This window comes from Elephantulus edwardii, unplaced genomic scaffold, assembly GCF_000299155.1.
Source record: "Elephantulus edwardii isolate Elephantulus edwardi_28Jun2011 unplaced genomic scaffold, EleEdw1.0 scaffold00185, whole genome shotgun sequence".
Lineage (NCBI taxonomy): Eukaryota > Metazoa > Chordata > Mammalia > Macroscelidea > Macroscelididae > Elephantulus > Elephantulus edwardii.
In genome coordinates, this window is record NW_006399935.1 from 2,234,830 (window position 1) to 2,250,064 (window position 15,235).

General features: G+C 40.2%; 1 protein-coding gene across 1 annotated transcript in view; it reads right to left on the reverse strand.

The window, feature by feature from the left end:
* The window catches only part of LOC102877326 (EGF-like module-containing mucin-like hormone receptor-like 4-like), a 44,761-nt gene extending 34,925 nt beyond the window's left edge, over nt 1–9,836 (reverse strand). The window contains exon 1 of the mRNA XM_006896412.1: nt 9,674–9,836. Coding sequence (XP_006896474.1) covers nt 9,674–9,836 — 163 coding nt within the window. The remainder of the gene's footprint in view (nt 1–9,673) is intronic.
* Between the last annotated feature and the right edge of the window lie 5,399 nt (nt 9,837–15,235).

Sequence of the window (15,235 nt, forward strand, 5' to 3'; positions counted from 1 at the left end):
TTTCCCCTTCTTCTTCTTCTTCACTGGTGCATTTGAGCCATCCACATTTAGTGTCATTATTGAGTTCTATATCCTGTTATTGCTGGTTACTTTGATCTATCCACTTTTCTGTGGTGTCTCTGTAGAAAGAACTTCTTTGAGTATTTCCTGCAACATTATTCTTATTATCATGAACTCCCTTAGTTCCTGCTGTTCTGAGAATGTCTTGATTTCTCTGCCATCCTAGGTGGAGAGTTCTGCTGAGTGCAGTATTCTCGGTTGACCGTTGTGTTCTTTTAATGTTTTATACATGTCGTTCTTCTGTCATCTTATTCACATTCTTTCTCCAGAGAGAACTGTACATTATTTTATTTGGTATCCTTTATAGGTTACTCTTCATTGTTTCTCCAGCTGCTCTCAGAATTCTTTCTTTGTCTTTGATTCTGTCAAAAATTAGTATGATATGCCTTGGTGCTTTTCTTTGGGGTGTATCATAAACCCCCCCCCCATGTTTACTCAGGATTTACTCAGATTCTTGGATGTACATTCTCTCATTTTTCATACCTGGAAAGTTTTCTTCTAGTAACTCTTCCATAATTTTTTCCCGTGCCCTTTAATGCTTCCTCCTGTTCTAGAATTCCAGTTATGTACATGTTATTTTTTTTATGGTGCCCCACATTATTTTTACACTTTCTTCATTTTCCTTCCTTTTTGAATCTGCATTTTGCTCTAGTAGATCAGTTCTGAAAGCTTTGTCTTTTGTTTTGCTAGTTATGGGATCCATCTCATCAGTTCTACTCAACTCTTCCTCCACCATGTTGACAGCTTCTGAGATGTTAGTCATAATATTCTGGATTGCTGTCTCTTGATTTTCTAAGGTTTCTAATACTGCATTGATTTTATCTACTTTGTCTTATATTGCTTTTTTTAAAGTTTCACTTTAAAAAGAAGTTTTGCATGTAGAATCCTGACATTATTCTAGCTTTTCGCTCACCCAGTGAAAATACCTGATCATTGTTCTTTTGAATTCTGTCAGGAAGTTCAAACTGACTTTCTACATCCAGTAAATCCACTCATTATGTGGTTTGGTCACTTTTTTTTGCTTTGATATCTTGTTTTGGTTTTGTGTGGAGTTTGAAGTAGGCTGCTTCTTTTGTGTCATTGCTGTGATAGAGGTTTTTCTTGCCTGGAGTTCTCACAGATTCCAGGTCTGGTGATCTTTGATGAGTAGCTCATTGGTCCAGGAGAGGGGAGGTAACAACTCACTCTGCCTAAAGTCCTCGCTAGTCCTCGGGCTTGCAGGAAGACTTGCATTAGCTGTTGAGCTCACTGCTCTAGTGGAGGGGAGGGCAAGTCTCTCTGCCTAAAGTCCTTTCTGGTCAAAGCACAATATTTTTTTAGAAAGAGAAAATCTATAATGTTTAGATTGTTGTTGTTGTTGTTAAGTGTCATTGAGTTGTAGATGACTCATAATGACCCCATGAACAAGTGGATGCCACTCCTGCTTCCAAGCTTGTTTTAATTGGGGAGCTCCACCAAACACTGTCCACTATGGGTAACTATTATCACATTTGGCACATTAGCATAACAGTGTTTAGCATCACAGCAGCCATGAGTTACCTCTGTACAGCAATGCACAGACCAGTGCTTTACTGCTTAGAAGAAATGTTTGACAAAAAAACAATTTAAACCAGGCCTGAGGGCTCCAGATTAAAATCACCCACCTTGGGCTTGATAGCATAACTTTCTGTTCACTAGGCCAATGTAGCTCTCTCTATGTAGTTGTTATTGTATAATGTTTGGATATGTAATATTTTATCATTTAAAGACACCCGGCTATGCCATGACCAAGATCTCTTTATGAGAATCATTTAAGGAAGTTTACTTAACATTTCTTACCAATATCATGTTCAGGAGATTCATATTTTCCTGGAGAATAAAAAACCTCCTTCCATATGGTCAATACCACTTCCTGAAGTAGTTGGGTAACTTTCTGTGCAATGTCGTTTGGGGTTTCATCATTCCATACTCGTTTCTTTAAAAGAAATAAATAATAATTCAGTAGGAACTCAGGCAAATTTTTTAAGTCATATCAAGGGCAAGTGTGGTTGAGTGAATTTTGAAGATGCTCCGATGGATCACAGTGGCCCATTTTGTGGCAGAGGTCATCCTGAATCAGGAGTGTAAAGATGGCAGTTAACAACAGGTTCTGTGCGATCGTAGTTTCAAATTTATCACACACTCTATGAAGGACATATCATTTACCAGCATTTTATTATAGGACCATGAAAGTTTAGAGAATGATACTTCTGAAACCTACAGGAAGTACTTTATGGAGAAAAAGAGTGAAGGAGGCTAGTATGGACAGCATAAGGCTCTAGACACTTGGTGTATATCTTCAAATATCAGAGGAAGCATTTTCATACCATTCCACAGTTTCTTCACATTAGCACTATAGACACTTGGGAGGGAATGGACAACTTTCAGTTGCAAAGGGATATTCTGGGCATTGTAAGATGTTGAGCAACTTCCCTGGTTTCTACCCATTAAATATTTCACTAACACACACACACACACACACACTCCAAGGGTGACAATAAAAAAATCAAATTCCCCCTGAGGGACAGGAAACATTCATCCCTAATTGAAAACTGTTTTATTTTCTTAAGACAATAAAAATATCCCTTGGTAGTTTTTGAGCAAGAGAATGGCAATAGTGATACAAACCAACTGTTTCCATGACTGGACTCCTCCCCAATTCCTAAAGACGGTCCCTGATGACTTGAACTTACTGTTGCCCCCTGGAAAATTAAAAAAAAAAGGCTATTAGAATGGACTATGAAAGAAAACAGCAACGCTAACAGCCTTTCTTTTAATAATTCTTGGCTAAGGTACTTCTACCACCACCACCACTAGAAGCATCAAGGTGGTCCTAACTCTTGGTATACCCATGTATATCATAGTAGGATTGGGCTTCACAGTATTTCTAGTGGCTGAGTTTTTGCATGAACATGACCAGGACTTTCTTTCAAGGGATGTCTTGCTATACTGGAACCTCTAAATTTTTGTGAGCAGCACATTATGCTAACTGGAAGCCCAATGCATCCACAGCCCATCTTAATCCCTCTCTGGAGATAAAAAAGAAAGACAACTCACCACAATAAGATAAAGGTAAATAATCCAATAGAAAAATGGGCACAGGATGTGAACAGATACTTCACCAAAGAAGACATTCAACAAGTACATGAAGAAATGTTCAAAATCCCTAGCTCTAAGAGAGATGCAAATCAAAACAACTATGAGATATCATCTCACCCCAGTCAGAATAGCACAATTTAACAGAACAGCAAGCAACAAATGTTGATGAGGTTGTGGAGAAACTGGAACCCTTATTCACTGTTGGTGAGAGTGTAAAATGGTACAACCACTGTGGAAGACAGTGTGGCACTTTCTCAAAAGCAAATGGGGGAAAGGGTGGAGGTGGAGTGGGTGGGGAGAAAAGTGCAACAATGAATGAATCGAATTCCAAAATCTCTGTAGATGTTCATTGAAATGAAAAATAAATCATTAATTTAAAAAAATGTAACACTTCCATGATACATCTTCAAGGATATGAACATGCACGGCTAAACACAACTGATAACAGTGCATCTAAATTCCAAAATCAATCTCCTTAATAGCCTATGTGTTTCCTATTGCCAAAGGGGCCCTTTAGAGTAGTGAGAGATCTTCACCCTGAAACCCACAGCGTCCCTTTTCAGCAGGAAGTAGCTAAGAGAATACACCATCCCCCTTTCCTTATGAATCAGGGTGAAGTCTCTCTCAGGGAGGAGTGATAGGGAATGGCAAAGGACACACTGACAAAGGAGATTAATCAGAACTGGCTTTGACAAGCACTGTGGCAAATAGACAATTAAAACAGACTTTCAAGGGGGGGAATAACAAACTGGGGAGGAGGGTAGAGAAAATAGTGCAACAATGAATGAATGAAAACCCAAAATCTCTGTAAATGTTCATTAAAATTAATAAAATTTAAGAATTAAAACAAACAAAAATGACTTTAAAAAAGTTGCAAATAGAGATACCATTTGACCCAGCAATTCCGTTACTGGGAATATACCCCAAAGAGACCAGAACTGACGTCCAAGCAGAGATATGCCCACCCATGTTTATCGTGGTTTTGTTCACAATAGCAAGGAGTTGGAAACAACCTAAGTGCCCATCAACAAATGAATGGCTAGAGAAGCTGTGGTATATTCACACAATGGAATACTACATTGCATGAAAAACAAGGAACTCATACAATATTATCCAAAATGGGTGACCCTGGAGGACATTATGCTGAGTGAAGTATCTCAGTCATAAAAAGACAAATACTGCATGGTCCACTGTTGTAAAACAGGACTGACCTCAGGGTTGGGGGAAGACTGAGAAAGATGGATTCAGTAATACATTGGAACAGATGAAGGGGAAAACTGTGTAAAAGGGATAATATGTGATTAGGTGTTTTTGTCATGACTGGAGTCCAGAGTGAAGGCTGCATAGTGGAGTGGACCTGGGGGGAGAGATTATAAAACAATGAAAGAATTGTTCTTTTACATTTCCAAGAGGGTAGTGTACTAGGGGGTAGGGTTAGAAGGGGAGAAAAATGCAACAATGAATGAATGGAAATCCAAAGTCTATAAATTCTCATTGAAATAATAAATTTTTAAAAAAGAAAGACACCTATTGCTTTCAGATAGAGTCCCACTCATGGGGATCCCATTTTACAGATTAGAACTTGAGACATAGAACAGAATAGAATAGAACAGAATTGCATTGTATTCTCTTCGTTGCCATCTTAATGGAAATTGCGAATGAAGATTTTGTTTCTCATCATCACTAGGCGAGTTTGAACTTCAACTTTGAGATTAGTATTTGAGTGCAAACTCATGTGCCATCCAAGGATCTTGATTTCCCTCTATTTCAAAATGACACATAGAGTAGAATTTGAAAAGGGATTTTAAATGAGGTCATATGTTTAAGAACATGGTCAACAGTATTTACTGATTGAGTCTCTGCTAAAAGCCAGACATTGTGGTATACCTTGTAAATGTAGATTAGTAAGAGGGTGAAAAATGTATTCCCTTATGAAGTTTGTAGTACACAACTAAATGTTGTAAAAATGAGCATGACAGCATGGCATTAGAATGAGACAGAGTAGACTTGATGATGGCACTCAACAACAACAATCATCGTAAGCGATGGGTGAAATAAGGTTTATTAAATGCTCAGTGACCTCTGCCTCTTAGTATTCATGCCCTTTGAAAATTAACAACTTCCCTTGGGTGTGTTCTGGTCCAAGTGGCTTTCTACCTATGTCATTGTCAGCTTTGTGTCATGGTTCCCTCATGTAGAAGAGAATGAAACTTCACGTGGTCCTCAGTCATCTTCATGATCCACTGTTGCCAATGCACACATCGTGGATTGAATTTTAAGTGTTCCACCTTGGGCCTATCTGTCCTGCTTGTCATACTTTGATGTGTATATTCCTGTTACATCAGCAATAGGAACAAGCAGGTCATTTCACGAAGGACTTTGTCACCTTCACTGGCCTTCCACTCTTCTACAAACATCATGTTCATCCTAATGGCATGTTCATAGCAAGTGAATCAGAGTCTCAGACAATATTCTGTTGTGACCCATGGGATGTTCAATGGCCCTTTGATGTGATATTGGAAGCTCTGCCATTTGTAATTCAGATACCGGCAGTATCACCCATGGTTGACAGTTTCAGTGAAGCTTCCAAACTAAAACAGACAAGAAAGCCGGCCAGTGCATGTGTTTGTGAAATTTGATCCACAATCAGTACCGTTAAAAGAAGCACCAGTCAAAAAATCAGAGATGTGTCAAATTGGGTCAATCTGTTGCCCTGGACTTCTTTAAAGTGCTAAAAGACAAACACGACACTTTAAAATCTAAGATTCACTTCACCTTTCAATTACTTCATATACATGTGAGATTCGTACAATGAATAAGAAAACTAAAGAATACCTTTAAAATGTTGCTCTATTTTGTAGGTACTATTAACCATGACTCAGCGACGCTATGCCTGACCTTGCCTTATGATCTGTACCCTGCCTTATCCTGAGCCATCTTCATCATATCTGCCACACTTGAACCCACCGTTAACAGCCTCTGCATCAACTCATCTCCTTAAAAAGTGTAGTGTTTGTAAATACTGTTGAATGTACAACAGACCGCCAAACAAATCTGTCCTGTAATAACTATACTTCCTATCCTCTCACCTACTGTGAACAGGAGGGGCCAGTCTTTGGAGAAGGACTTCATGCTTAGAAAAGTAGATAAATAGCACAAGATATGAAAACCTTCCACAAGAGTTTTTGATGAAGTGAGTAAAACATGGGCTTAAACAAAGATATTTTGAAAAGGATTTTGTTCCATCATAATTAAGGTCACTGTGCTCAAAGTGGACCCTGTGACATATAACAACAAGAAAAATAAGAAAACAGAAACTTATCTGAGAACAGAGTTTCCTGTGTCATGTTAATGAGGATCTACCAATATAGAGGATGTGTCCTGAGTCTGTCATCGCCTGAGTTCTAGACATAGTTGCAAGCAAGCAGATGCTATCTGAAGATGATGGGGACAGATGAATCTATAAAACCAGGAACTCCAAGAATTTCTGGCTATTAGAAGCTGCTATAGCAAGGATGTCTCACCTGGAGGAACTCCACCCGAATAAAATCTTCTAGGTTGCTGAACTATTAAAAAAAAAAAAGGAAAACATAAATGAAAATAAAATTCTGTGTTTTAAAGCCACCTACTTGTGGTATTTCTGCTACAGCATCATGCAGAACTAACAGATCTTCTCATTAGGGGTTTCCCTCACCTTGGCTGGCCATCCACTCTACAAATGTCATGTTCATCCTAATGAAGTGATCAGAGTAAGTGAGTCAAAGTCTCAGACAATATTCTACTGTGATTCATTTTCAGTGGGCAGTTTTTTAGACATAGATAGCTGGCTTTTGCTCTTAATTTAGAAGCTCCTCTGAAACATGGCCACCATGGGTAATTCAGCTAATAGTTGAAATTCTAGTAGCATGACATTCAACATTACATATTCTAATGTAGAATACAGGAAAAGTGACAGTATGTCAGTTTCATAGTTAGGTTATAAAGGTCTTTGTCATAATAGACACATACTGTTGTTGGTACTGTTGTCAGGGGCTGCTGAGTTGATTATGACTCATATTGACCCTATGACAATAGAGCTGAACATTGTGTTGTCTCATACCATCCTCACCATCTCTTGATATACTCAAGATCAGTCACTGTGTCAAACCATCTGGTCAAAGGTCTTTCTATCTTTCTCCATTCCTCCACCTTCCCAAGCGTGATATCCCTCTCCAAGGAATGGCCTCTCCTAGAAACACGCTTAAAGCATGTGAGATGAAACTTCATCATCTTTACCTCCAAGGAGCACTCTGACTGTACCTTCTCCAAAACATATTTCTTTGTTTTTCTGGTAGTCCATGGATCTTCACCGTTCTTCTCCAACACCACAGTTTAAAGGCATCAGTTCTTCTTCTGTCATCCTCACTCACTGTTCAGCTCTCAGATGCATAGCAAGTGACTGAAAATACTATGGCCTGAGTCACATGCACATTAGGCCTCAAATTGACATTGCTCCTCAATAATTTGTAAAGGTCCCTGACTACAGACTTTCCTGGTGCAATACATCTCCTGATCTCCTCCTCACTGCTGGTACCACATGTATTCAGTGTGGATACAAGTAAGATGAAATTGTTGACCGTCTCAGTTTTTACTCAGTCCATCATGATATTGCCCATCAGTCCAGTAGCAGATATTTTTTTTAGTAGCAAATATTTTTGTCTTGTTAATGTTGAGTTGCAATTCTTATTAAAAGCTTCAATGTTTAAACTTTGGTGCCAAGTGCTTCACTAAAAGGAAAGGCAATATGCCTTAGGAGTACAATATCACTAACAAGAGGGCAGATAGAGAGATACAGAAGGTCTAACAGTAATCATTATCACAGGAAGTGGGAAAAGTGTAATTGCATTGTGGGTGTTGTTGTGTTGCTGTGTACCTTGGAGTCAGAACCAAGCCAGCACTGACCCTTCAGAAGGTTTTTAGAGGTAGTTAATTGCACAGGAGGAGATTGGCTGTCCTTCTCCTGCAGAGCAGCTAATGGCCTCAAACCCCATGTCTTTGGGATTGTAGCACAGCTTCTTGTCACTAGGGCACCAGAACTCTTTTTGCATTATTGGTATTGACATTAATGTCACAGAAAAAAATATGTGTGAATGGCTATATGAAAAATTAATTTGCTTTATAAACTTTCATTCAAATCATAATCAAAAGGAGGAAAAAGAAGAAAAGCAAAAAGTCTCTGAATAAAAAAGAAAGAAAGAACTGTTATAGATCTTCTTTACACATTCTGGATTCCCCAGCCTGCCTGCTAGCTAGGCCAGCATAGGTAGGAACTCTAAGGACTTCTGGCTGCTAGAAGCTGATAGAACAAGGATGTTCTATCTGAAGTAGATCAATGTGTAAACTTCTGCTCTTTAAAGCTACCTATTTGCCATATTTCTGTTTTAGCCCCATTCAGAACTCAGGGAGCACCTAATGGCTGTACAGTTGTTTGCACAGACCTCGTGGCCTAGTAGTCAGGGATTGCACGTTCAACCTGAAGGCAGTGGTTCTAATCCACCAGCCTCTCTGTAGAAGAAAGACAAGCAATCTCCTCCCATGTGACTTATAGCCTCTGACAACCTGCTAAAGGGTCAGCTATGGGTTCGGTTGACTACAGTCTTTGACCTTCTATAGCAAATGCTTCAGGTTCTGCTCAGTCTCGGCAAGCACGATTGTGTCCTCTGCATAATGTAGGTTGTTGAGGAGTCTTCTTCCAAACCTAATGCCACATTCCTCCTCCTAAGGCCCAGCCTCCCAAATGATTTGTTCTCAAAGAAGCTTCACCACAAGAAGACAAAGATTCTCACCACCGGCCCAAATGGCAGCACCATGATGGATGGAGAAGAGACTGAGGTTGTTAGTAGTTACAGCTTGCTCAGCTCCGCATTTGCTGACAAGACTCAAAATGAGGAATTACAACTGGAAACACCCATGAATAATCAGAACATGAAACGTTCAAAGTATGAATTTAGAAAAACTTGAAGTTGTCGAAAATGAAATGGAACTCATAAAGATCGACATCCTGGGGCATTGGTGAGCTGAGATGGACTGGCTTTGGTCATTTTGGATCAAGCAGTCATATGATCTACCATATCCAGAAGTCTCATCCTAGAAGTTTTTCTGCAAATTAGACATCTCAGAAAAACATTGACAGAGATTAGAAGCCCTGAGTCCCATCAATGGAGTTCCATTTGACCCATAGAACTAGAACTTCATTGAAATAAAGAACATGGCTTTAAGCTGTTAAAAGTTAAAAAAAAAATGTGTCCAGAAAGGCTGGACACATTCTAGAAGAATCCTGAAGACTTTTCTAGACTATTGGAGAAAGCACTATTCTCAAACCCAAGTGGACAGTGAGAGTCAATGACATCTCTCAGAGTTTCATCCCTTTCTGACCTGCTTACATTTCAGTCTCTCAAGAGACCAGGGACCAGGACAGAACAAGTGCTGAAGCTCATTGACACATACACACTCTTACCTGGGCCAACTGACACATTAACCTTGACCCCAAGGTCAAGTCCATATCTCTCAATTCCACACCAATAAATATCTTCATCATCTTTCCTGAGGTTCACCATGGTCACAGTGAATCTCTGGTTTTTATGATTGTCTTTGATTGACACTCGGCCCACCGTTACCATCTCTTCTGATCCAGTTGTTTTAACAAGAATTATGCAGCCATGCCAATCAACACCTCGACACCACCACTTGTAGTAGGTCTCCCATCTTTCCTCGTAATCACACTCCACAGTCAAGGACCCTGTTTTCGGACCACTCACCGCACTTGGACCTTTCAAGGTGGAGCATCCTGGAAAACATAAAGCCATGTGTCTATCATCTCTCACCCTAAAGGAAAGGCTACATTTTCTACAGTGAGAAACACTCCTAAATCTAAGTATCTGGTGAGTTGAACAAGAGTCAAGTAAGGAATATACTTTCTCATGAGACAGACCGATGTCCTGCAGAATTCCATTTGAGTCACTGACAGGATACCTACAGATTTTTCAACAGAAATTAAAATATTGGCACTGAGCAATAGCAACATTCTATAATCCACCACTCTCCCTGCCCTATAGCTAAAATAATCTACATTTGAAGAGATGTCTGGTTGTAACCGTCTTTGTCTTATACCAATCTTTTGTTATTGGGTAGGAGGAAGTTAATTCTGACTACCAGTCACCCTGCTTAACAGGAGGTTCAGGGCTTTGATCTTTATGGAATTGGATTACCAGGTCTTCTCCTGAGGAGCTTCTAGATGGTCCCAATTGCCACTAATATTTCATTTAGAGCCGAACTCCCCTATATTCTGGTCTGGTGGGCAAAAAATTAGCAGAAAACCCATTTCCATAGGAGAAGGGAAGTTACCACTTTAGCTTTTTTGTCCTGAAGACAGAACCTCTGGAAGGTAAAGGTAGTCTGCCAGGTTCTGTTTTTATAAGCTTTGTGATCCTGAGAATTCCACTTTTCTTCTCTGAGTCCTTTCCCCCAAAAGGATAATAATACTCACCCAACCTGTTACCACAGGACTGTATTGAAGCACATGAAGAAATTATGTTCATCTTTTTGTTCTTCAAATATGCCAAAGTCAGGCTCATTCCTATCTTAGAGGCTTACACTTGTCCTTCTTGGAAATCTTTCCCCTATGTGGAGTGTCTAGTACCTTCTTATTTTCTAAGTTCTCTTCCCTTCCTCCACAACACCATTCTACTTTCTGTCACCTCCACTATTCTGCTTTCTGTCATCTTCACAATTCTACACTTCCTGTTTCTTCAGATGTGACTATTCTGGGCTCCTCATAACAATGGAACAATACAATGCATGGCTTTCTATGCCTGAGTTCTTTTACCTAGTATAATGGCAAATGCTGTGCCATGTGTCAAGACTTCATTCATTTTGATGGTGGAGTAGTATTTTGTTCTCTGGCTCTTACACATCTTGTTTATCACTCTTTAGTGAATAAAATTTTAACTGTTTCTAATTTTGGTTTATTATAAATAATGTTATTATGGCCATTCGTGTACAAATCTTTGTATATAAATATGTTTTCAATTTTCTTGGATACATGCCTAGGAATAGAATTTCTAACCATATGCTGTTGCTGTTATATGCCATTGAGTCTTCTGCAACCCATAGTGACTCTATGAACAGCAGTTCTGAACCTTGCCCAGTCCTGAGCCTATCTCACTGAATCCGACACACCAACCCTACGACCCCAATTACTGTACCAACTCATCTCCTCTGGGGTCTTCCTCTCCTGTGCTGTCCCTCAGCCCTTCCAAGCATGATGTCCTTCTCCAAGGACTAGTTTCTCCTCGCTACATACCCAGAATATGTGAGGTGAGCTTCAAAATCCTAGCCTCAAAAGAGACACTTGGTTTCTAATCAGATTGTTAACTGTTTGAGGAACTTCCAAATTTTCCCTAAAATTTATTTTTAACTGTAACCTTGATAATGTTACATACACTGAACATCCTGTGAACAGCTAAGAAAATGAATAGATATGTCTTGGAAAGGATGCAGCCAGAGTGCTCTTTGGAGGCAAGAATGATAAGGTTCTGACAAACATACTTTGGACATATTGCTAAGAAGTGCTATCCTTTGGAGAGGGATATGATGTTGGTAAGGGTGGAGGGTCAGCAAAGGAGAGGAAGACCCTCGACCAGATGGATTGGCAGGGTGACTCCTACATTAGGCTCTTGTGTGTCAGGAAGTGTGAGGATGGCACAGGACAGGACTAGGTTCAGATCTTTTGTTCGTAGGGTTGCTATGAGTTGTACTTGACTCAGTAACACCTAATATTAACAATTTCATTTCACAGCTGCAAGTCAAATGGAAGGAGATGCTCCATCTTTCTTCCTCAAAGAAGCTGGTAAATTTGTCATATCAGAGAAGTGTAGCTTTGGGGTGAAGAGTACAACTCTCTACAAATCACATTACTAGAACCCCCTTGTTACTTTATGTCATACCATTGAGTTGAAACCAAGCCATCACTGACACTCCTGTAGGTTTTCAGAGGCAACACATCACATGGGAGAAGATTTTCCATCATCCTACCACATGGAGGCTGGTGGATTTGAACAGCATGATTTGGGGTTGACAACACAGTTCCTTACATTTAAGCCATTAGAGCTCCTGTATGTTATTGTTGTTGTTAGGTGCCATTGAGTCAAGTATGACTCATAGCAACCCTGTGATCAAAAGATCTGAACCCTGCCCTAGCCTGCACCATCCTCACACTTCATGACACACAAGAGCCCATTGAAACCATCGCCATGTCAATTTACCTGGTTGAGGCTCTTCCTCCCTTTAACCAACCTTTAATTTTCTGGGTATCATCTCCCTCTCCAAGAAATAGCCTGTCCTAGCAATACGTCCGATGTATGGGAGGTGAAGCCTCATCATTCTTGCCTACAAAGAGCACTCCAGTTGCACCCTCTTCAACACATATCTGTGTGTTCTCTTGGCCACCCATGGAATGTTCAGTGCTCTTCTCCAACACCACAGCTCAAAGGTGTCAATTCTTTTTCTGCCATCCTTATTATTGCCTTTAATTGGATCAAGTTATTTAAGAGATTTTTTTTTCCTTCCAGTTACTCCTACTTGCTGAAAATGTTTCTCTGATGGATAGAAATCCAGACCCTACACTCACCTGGAAGCCAGAAGAGAATGGAGGTGAACAATACTAGGTGCATTTTCTATTCACCAAGTTCCTCGTGGTAGAGCTTGTCAAAAGGACGCTGCAGTCTCAACTCCGTTGCTCTTCTGCTTTCTCTCACTCTCACTCTTGAGCTTCTTTTTATAATTACTCTCCATTGATGAGTAAGACTGAAAGAGGAAGGAGGTAGAACTGGCGAAACTTCCAGTGAACAAGGCAAGGGGTCTCTGGGATCATGAGTGAGAAGTGCCATCTATCAGGGACTGCGATGATGGTTTTCACACAGACACTCTTTGTTTCTGGGCAATTGAAGTTCAGTCCTCTTCCTTTGGTGAGAAGGCTGCAGCAGAGTAACCTACTTGTGCCAGAGAGGACTTACAGAGTATATGAACCAAGACTGTGCGTAGAGCAAATTCTTAGGAAGCCCAGAAAGTCAGGAGTTCCATGAGATTTTGGGAAGGTTGTAGTCAAAATCAGAACAGTTGAAGAGATTCTAGACCAGAGAATGGAATTGGTCAGAAGTCCAAGAGAGCATAAAACATTGGACTTTAAAGAGTCTGCAAGAATGAGGCGACTCAAGCCAGGAACAATGGGTACAATGGTCATGAAGGGTCACTGTCCTGAGAATATACACGAAGATCTCGTTGATATTCTCAGTCCTCTGAGGAGATCCCACAGATACACACACCACTTTGAATCCTACAGAAACTGGATGATTTCCCTTGGGGCTCTGCCCTGAAGAAACTAGTTCTCTCTCTGCATGCTTACTTTTATCCCATTTCTGTAATAAAATATTTGTTGAAATAAGGAAGAAACTGGAAAGAAAGTAATAAGCAGCTTTGCCTGTCTTATTCTCTAGTTTCTGAATTTTGCACACCATTCTCTTCCTGCTCACCCATCAAGATCCCAGTAGTCGTTGAGATCAGACCCAGTTAGGAAAGACACTAGATCTTTTCCACCTTTTTCACCTGGAGCCCACTCACCATACCCTGGGACGTCTTGAGGAGTTAGTGAGCTTCTTGAAGTTCACTACCCTCCTTAATCCTGATCAAAAGTTAGTTGGTGTGCAAAAGGGTTATTTTCACAGAAAAAATGGCAATTTATAAAATAGTTTGCTCCAGGCTTTGTAGACACAGCCTCTAATTTCCCATATATCCAACCATGAGATAATGACTGAGGAGGAGGGCTCAGTGCTCCTTTGGCCCCCATCACTCTGACAGCATATCCTCAGCACAGGGCACCAGACGGTGATGCAGAGAAACTTCATCCTGTGCAAACAGTGGACCCTTAACTCCCGAGAAAATAGCCAAAATTGTCTTAGAAGAAATGAAACCAGAATGTTCCTTAGAAGCCAGGAGGAAGACACTTTGTCGTGTGTTCTTTGAACATGTTATCAGGAGGGGTCAGTCCCGAGAAAAAGTAAAAAGAAAAAAAAATTGACGGTTTTCAAGTTCATTCTTATTCCTGGCACCCCTCCTTCAAGTTCCCAAGGCTGTAAGTATTTACAGAAGACTGTCCATCTCTACCCTTTAGAAAAACAACTGCATTTAAACCACAGAGATTATGAGTTACAGGCCTAACATGTCACACTATCAGGCTTACTTTGGTGATCCTCAATGAGATGGATTAACACAGTGAGTGGTACAACAATGATCTCAAACATAACAGGAATTGTAAGGATGGCACAGGAACAGGTAGATTGTATTGTACTTAGGTCAACATATTAGACTCAATGGTATCTAACAACAATAGAGAGCCTGAAAAGACTGGAAGTCATTGTTCTGAGGGTCAGTTGGATAACCCTGCCTTCTTAGGGATGGACAGTAAGGATGTAACAACATCTAAGGTATTATGCCAGGGATGCAGCTCTCCGATCCTGGACCCAGTGAATCCTGGAAGGATTGACCTTGAATAAGAATGGAGACTTACCCAAGTGTCTCTAAGTAGAGGCAGGCATGTTGCAAATGTTGTCTTCTATTGATATTGTTGTTGTTAATTGTCATTGAGTTGAACATGACTAATCACGACACCATAAACCTGAGACCTTTCTATTACTATCGTTTCTCCATGTTCATAGAGTTTCTGGAGGCATGCGGTTTAGGAATTGGATGCCGTTCCTGCTTTCTAACCTATCTTAAAACTGGGAGCTCCACCAAACATTGTCCACCATGGGCAGACATTATGTCATTTGAGACCCCAATGGTACAAGCTTCACAGCAAACCCAGATTACCTCAGCACAGCAGATTGACAGAAGAGTGCCGTCCAACTTAAAAGAAAATTCCTACAAAATATAGTAGCAAAGGATTAAAAGATAGTCTCTTGGACCCAACTTATTAAATATAAGGGCCCTCCAGGAGGTTTTTATGACTCTAAACAAGAGGCTT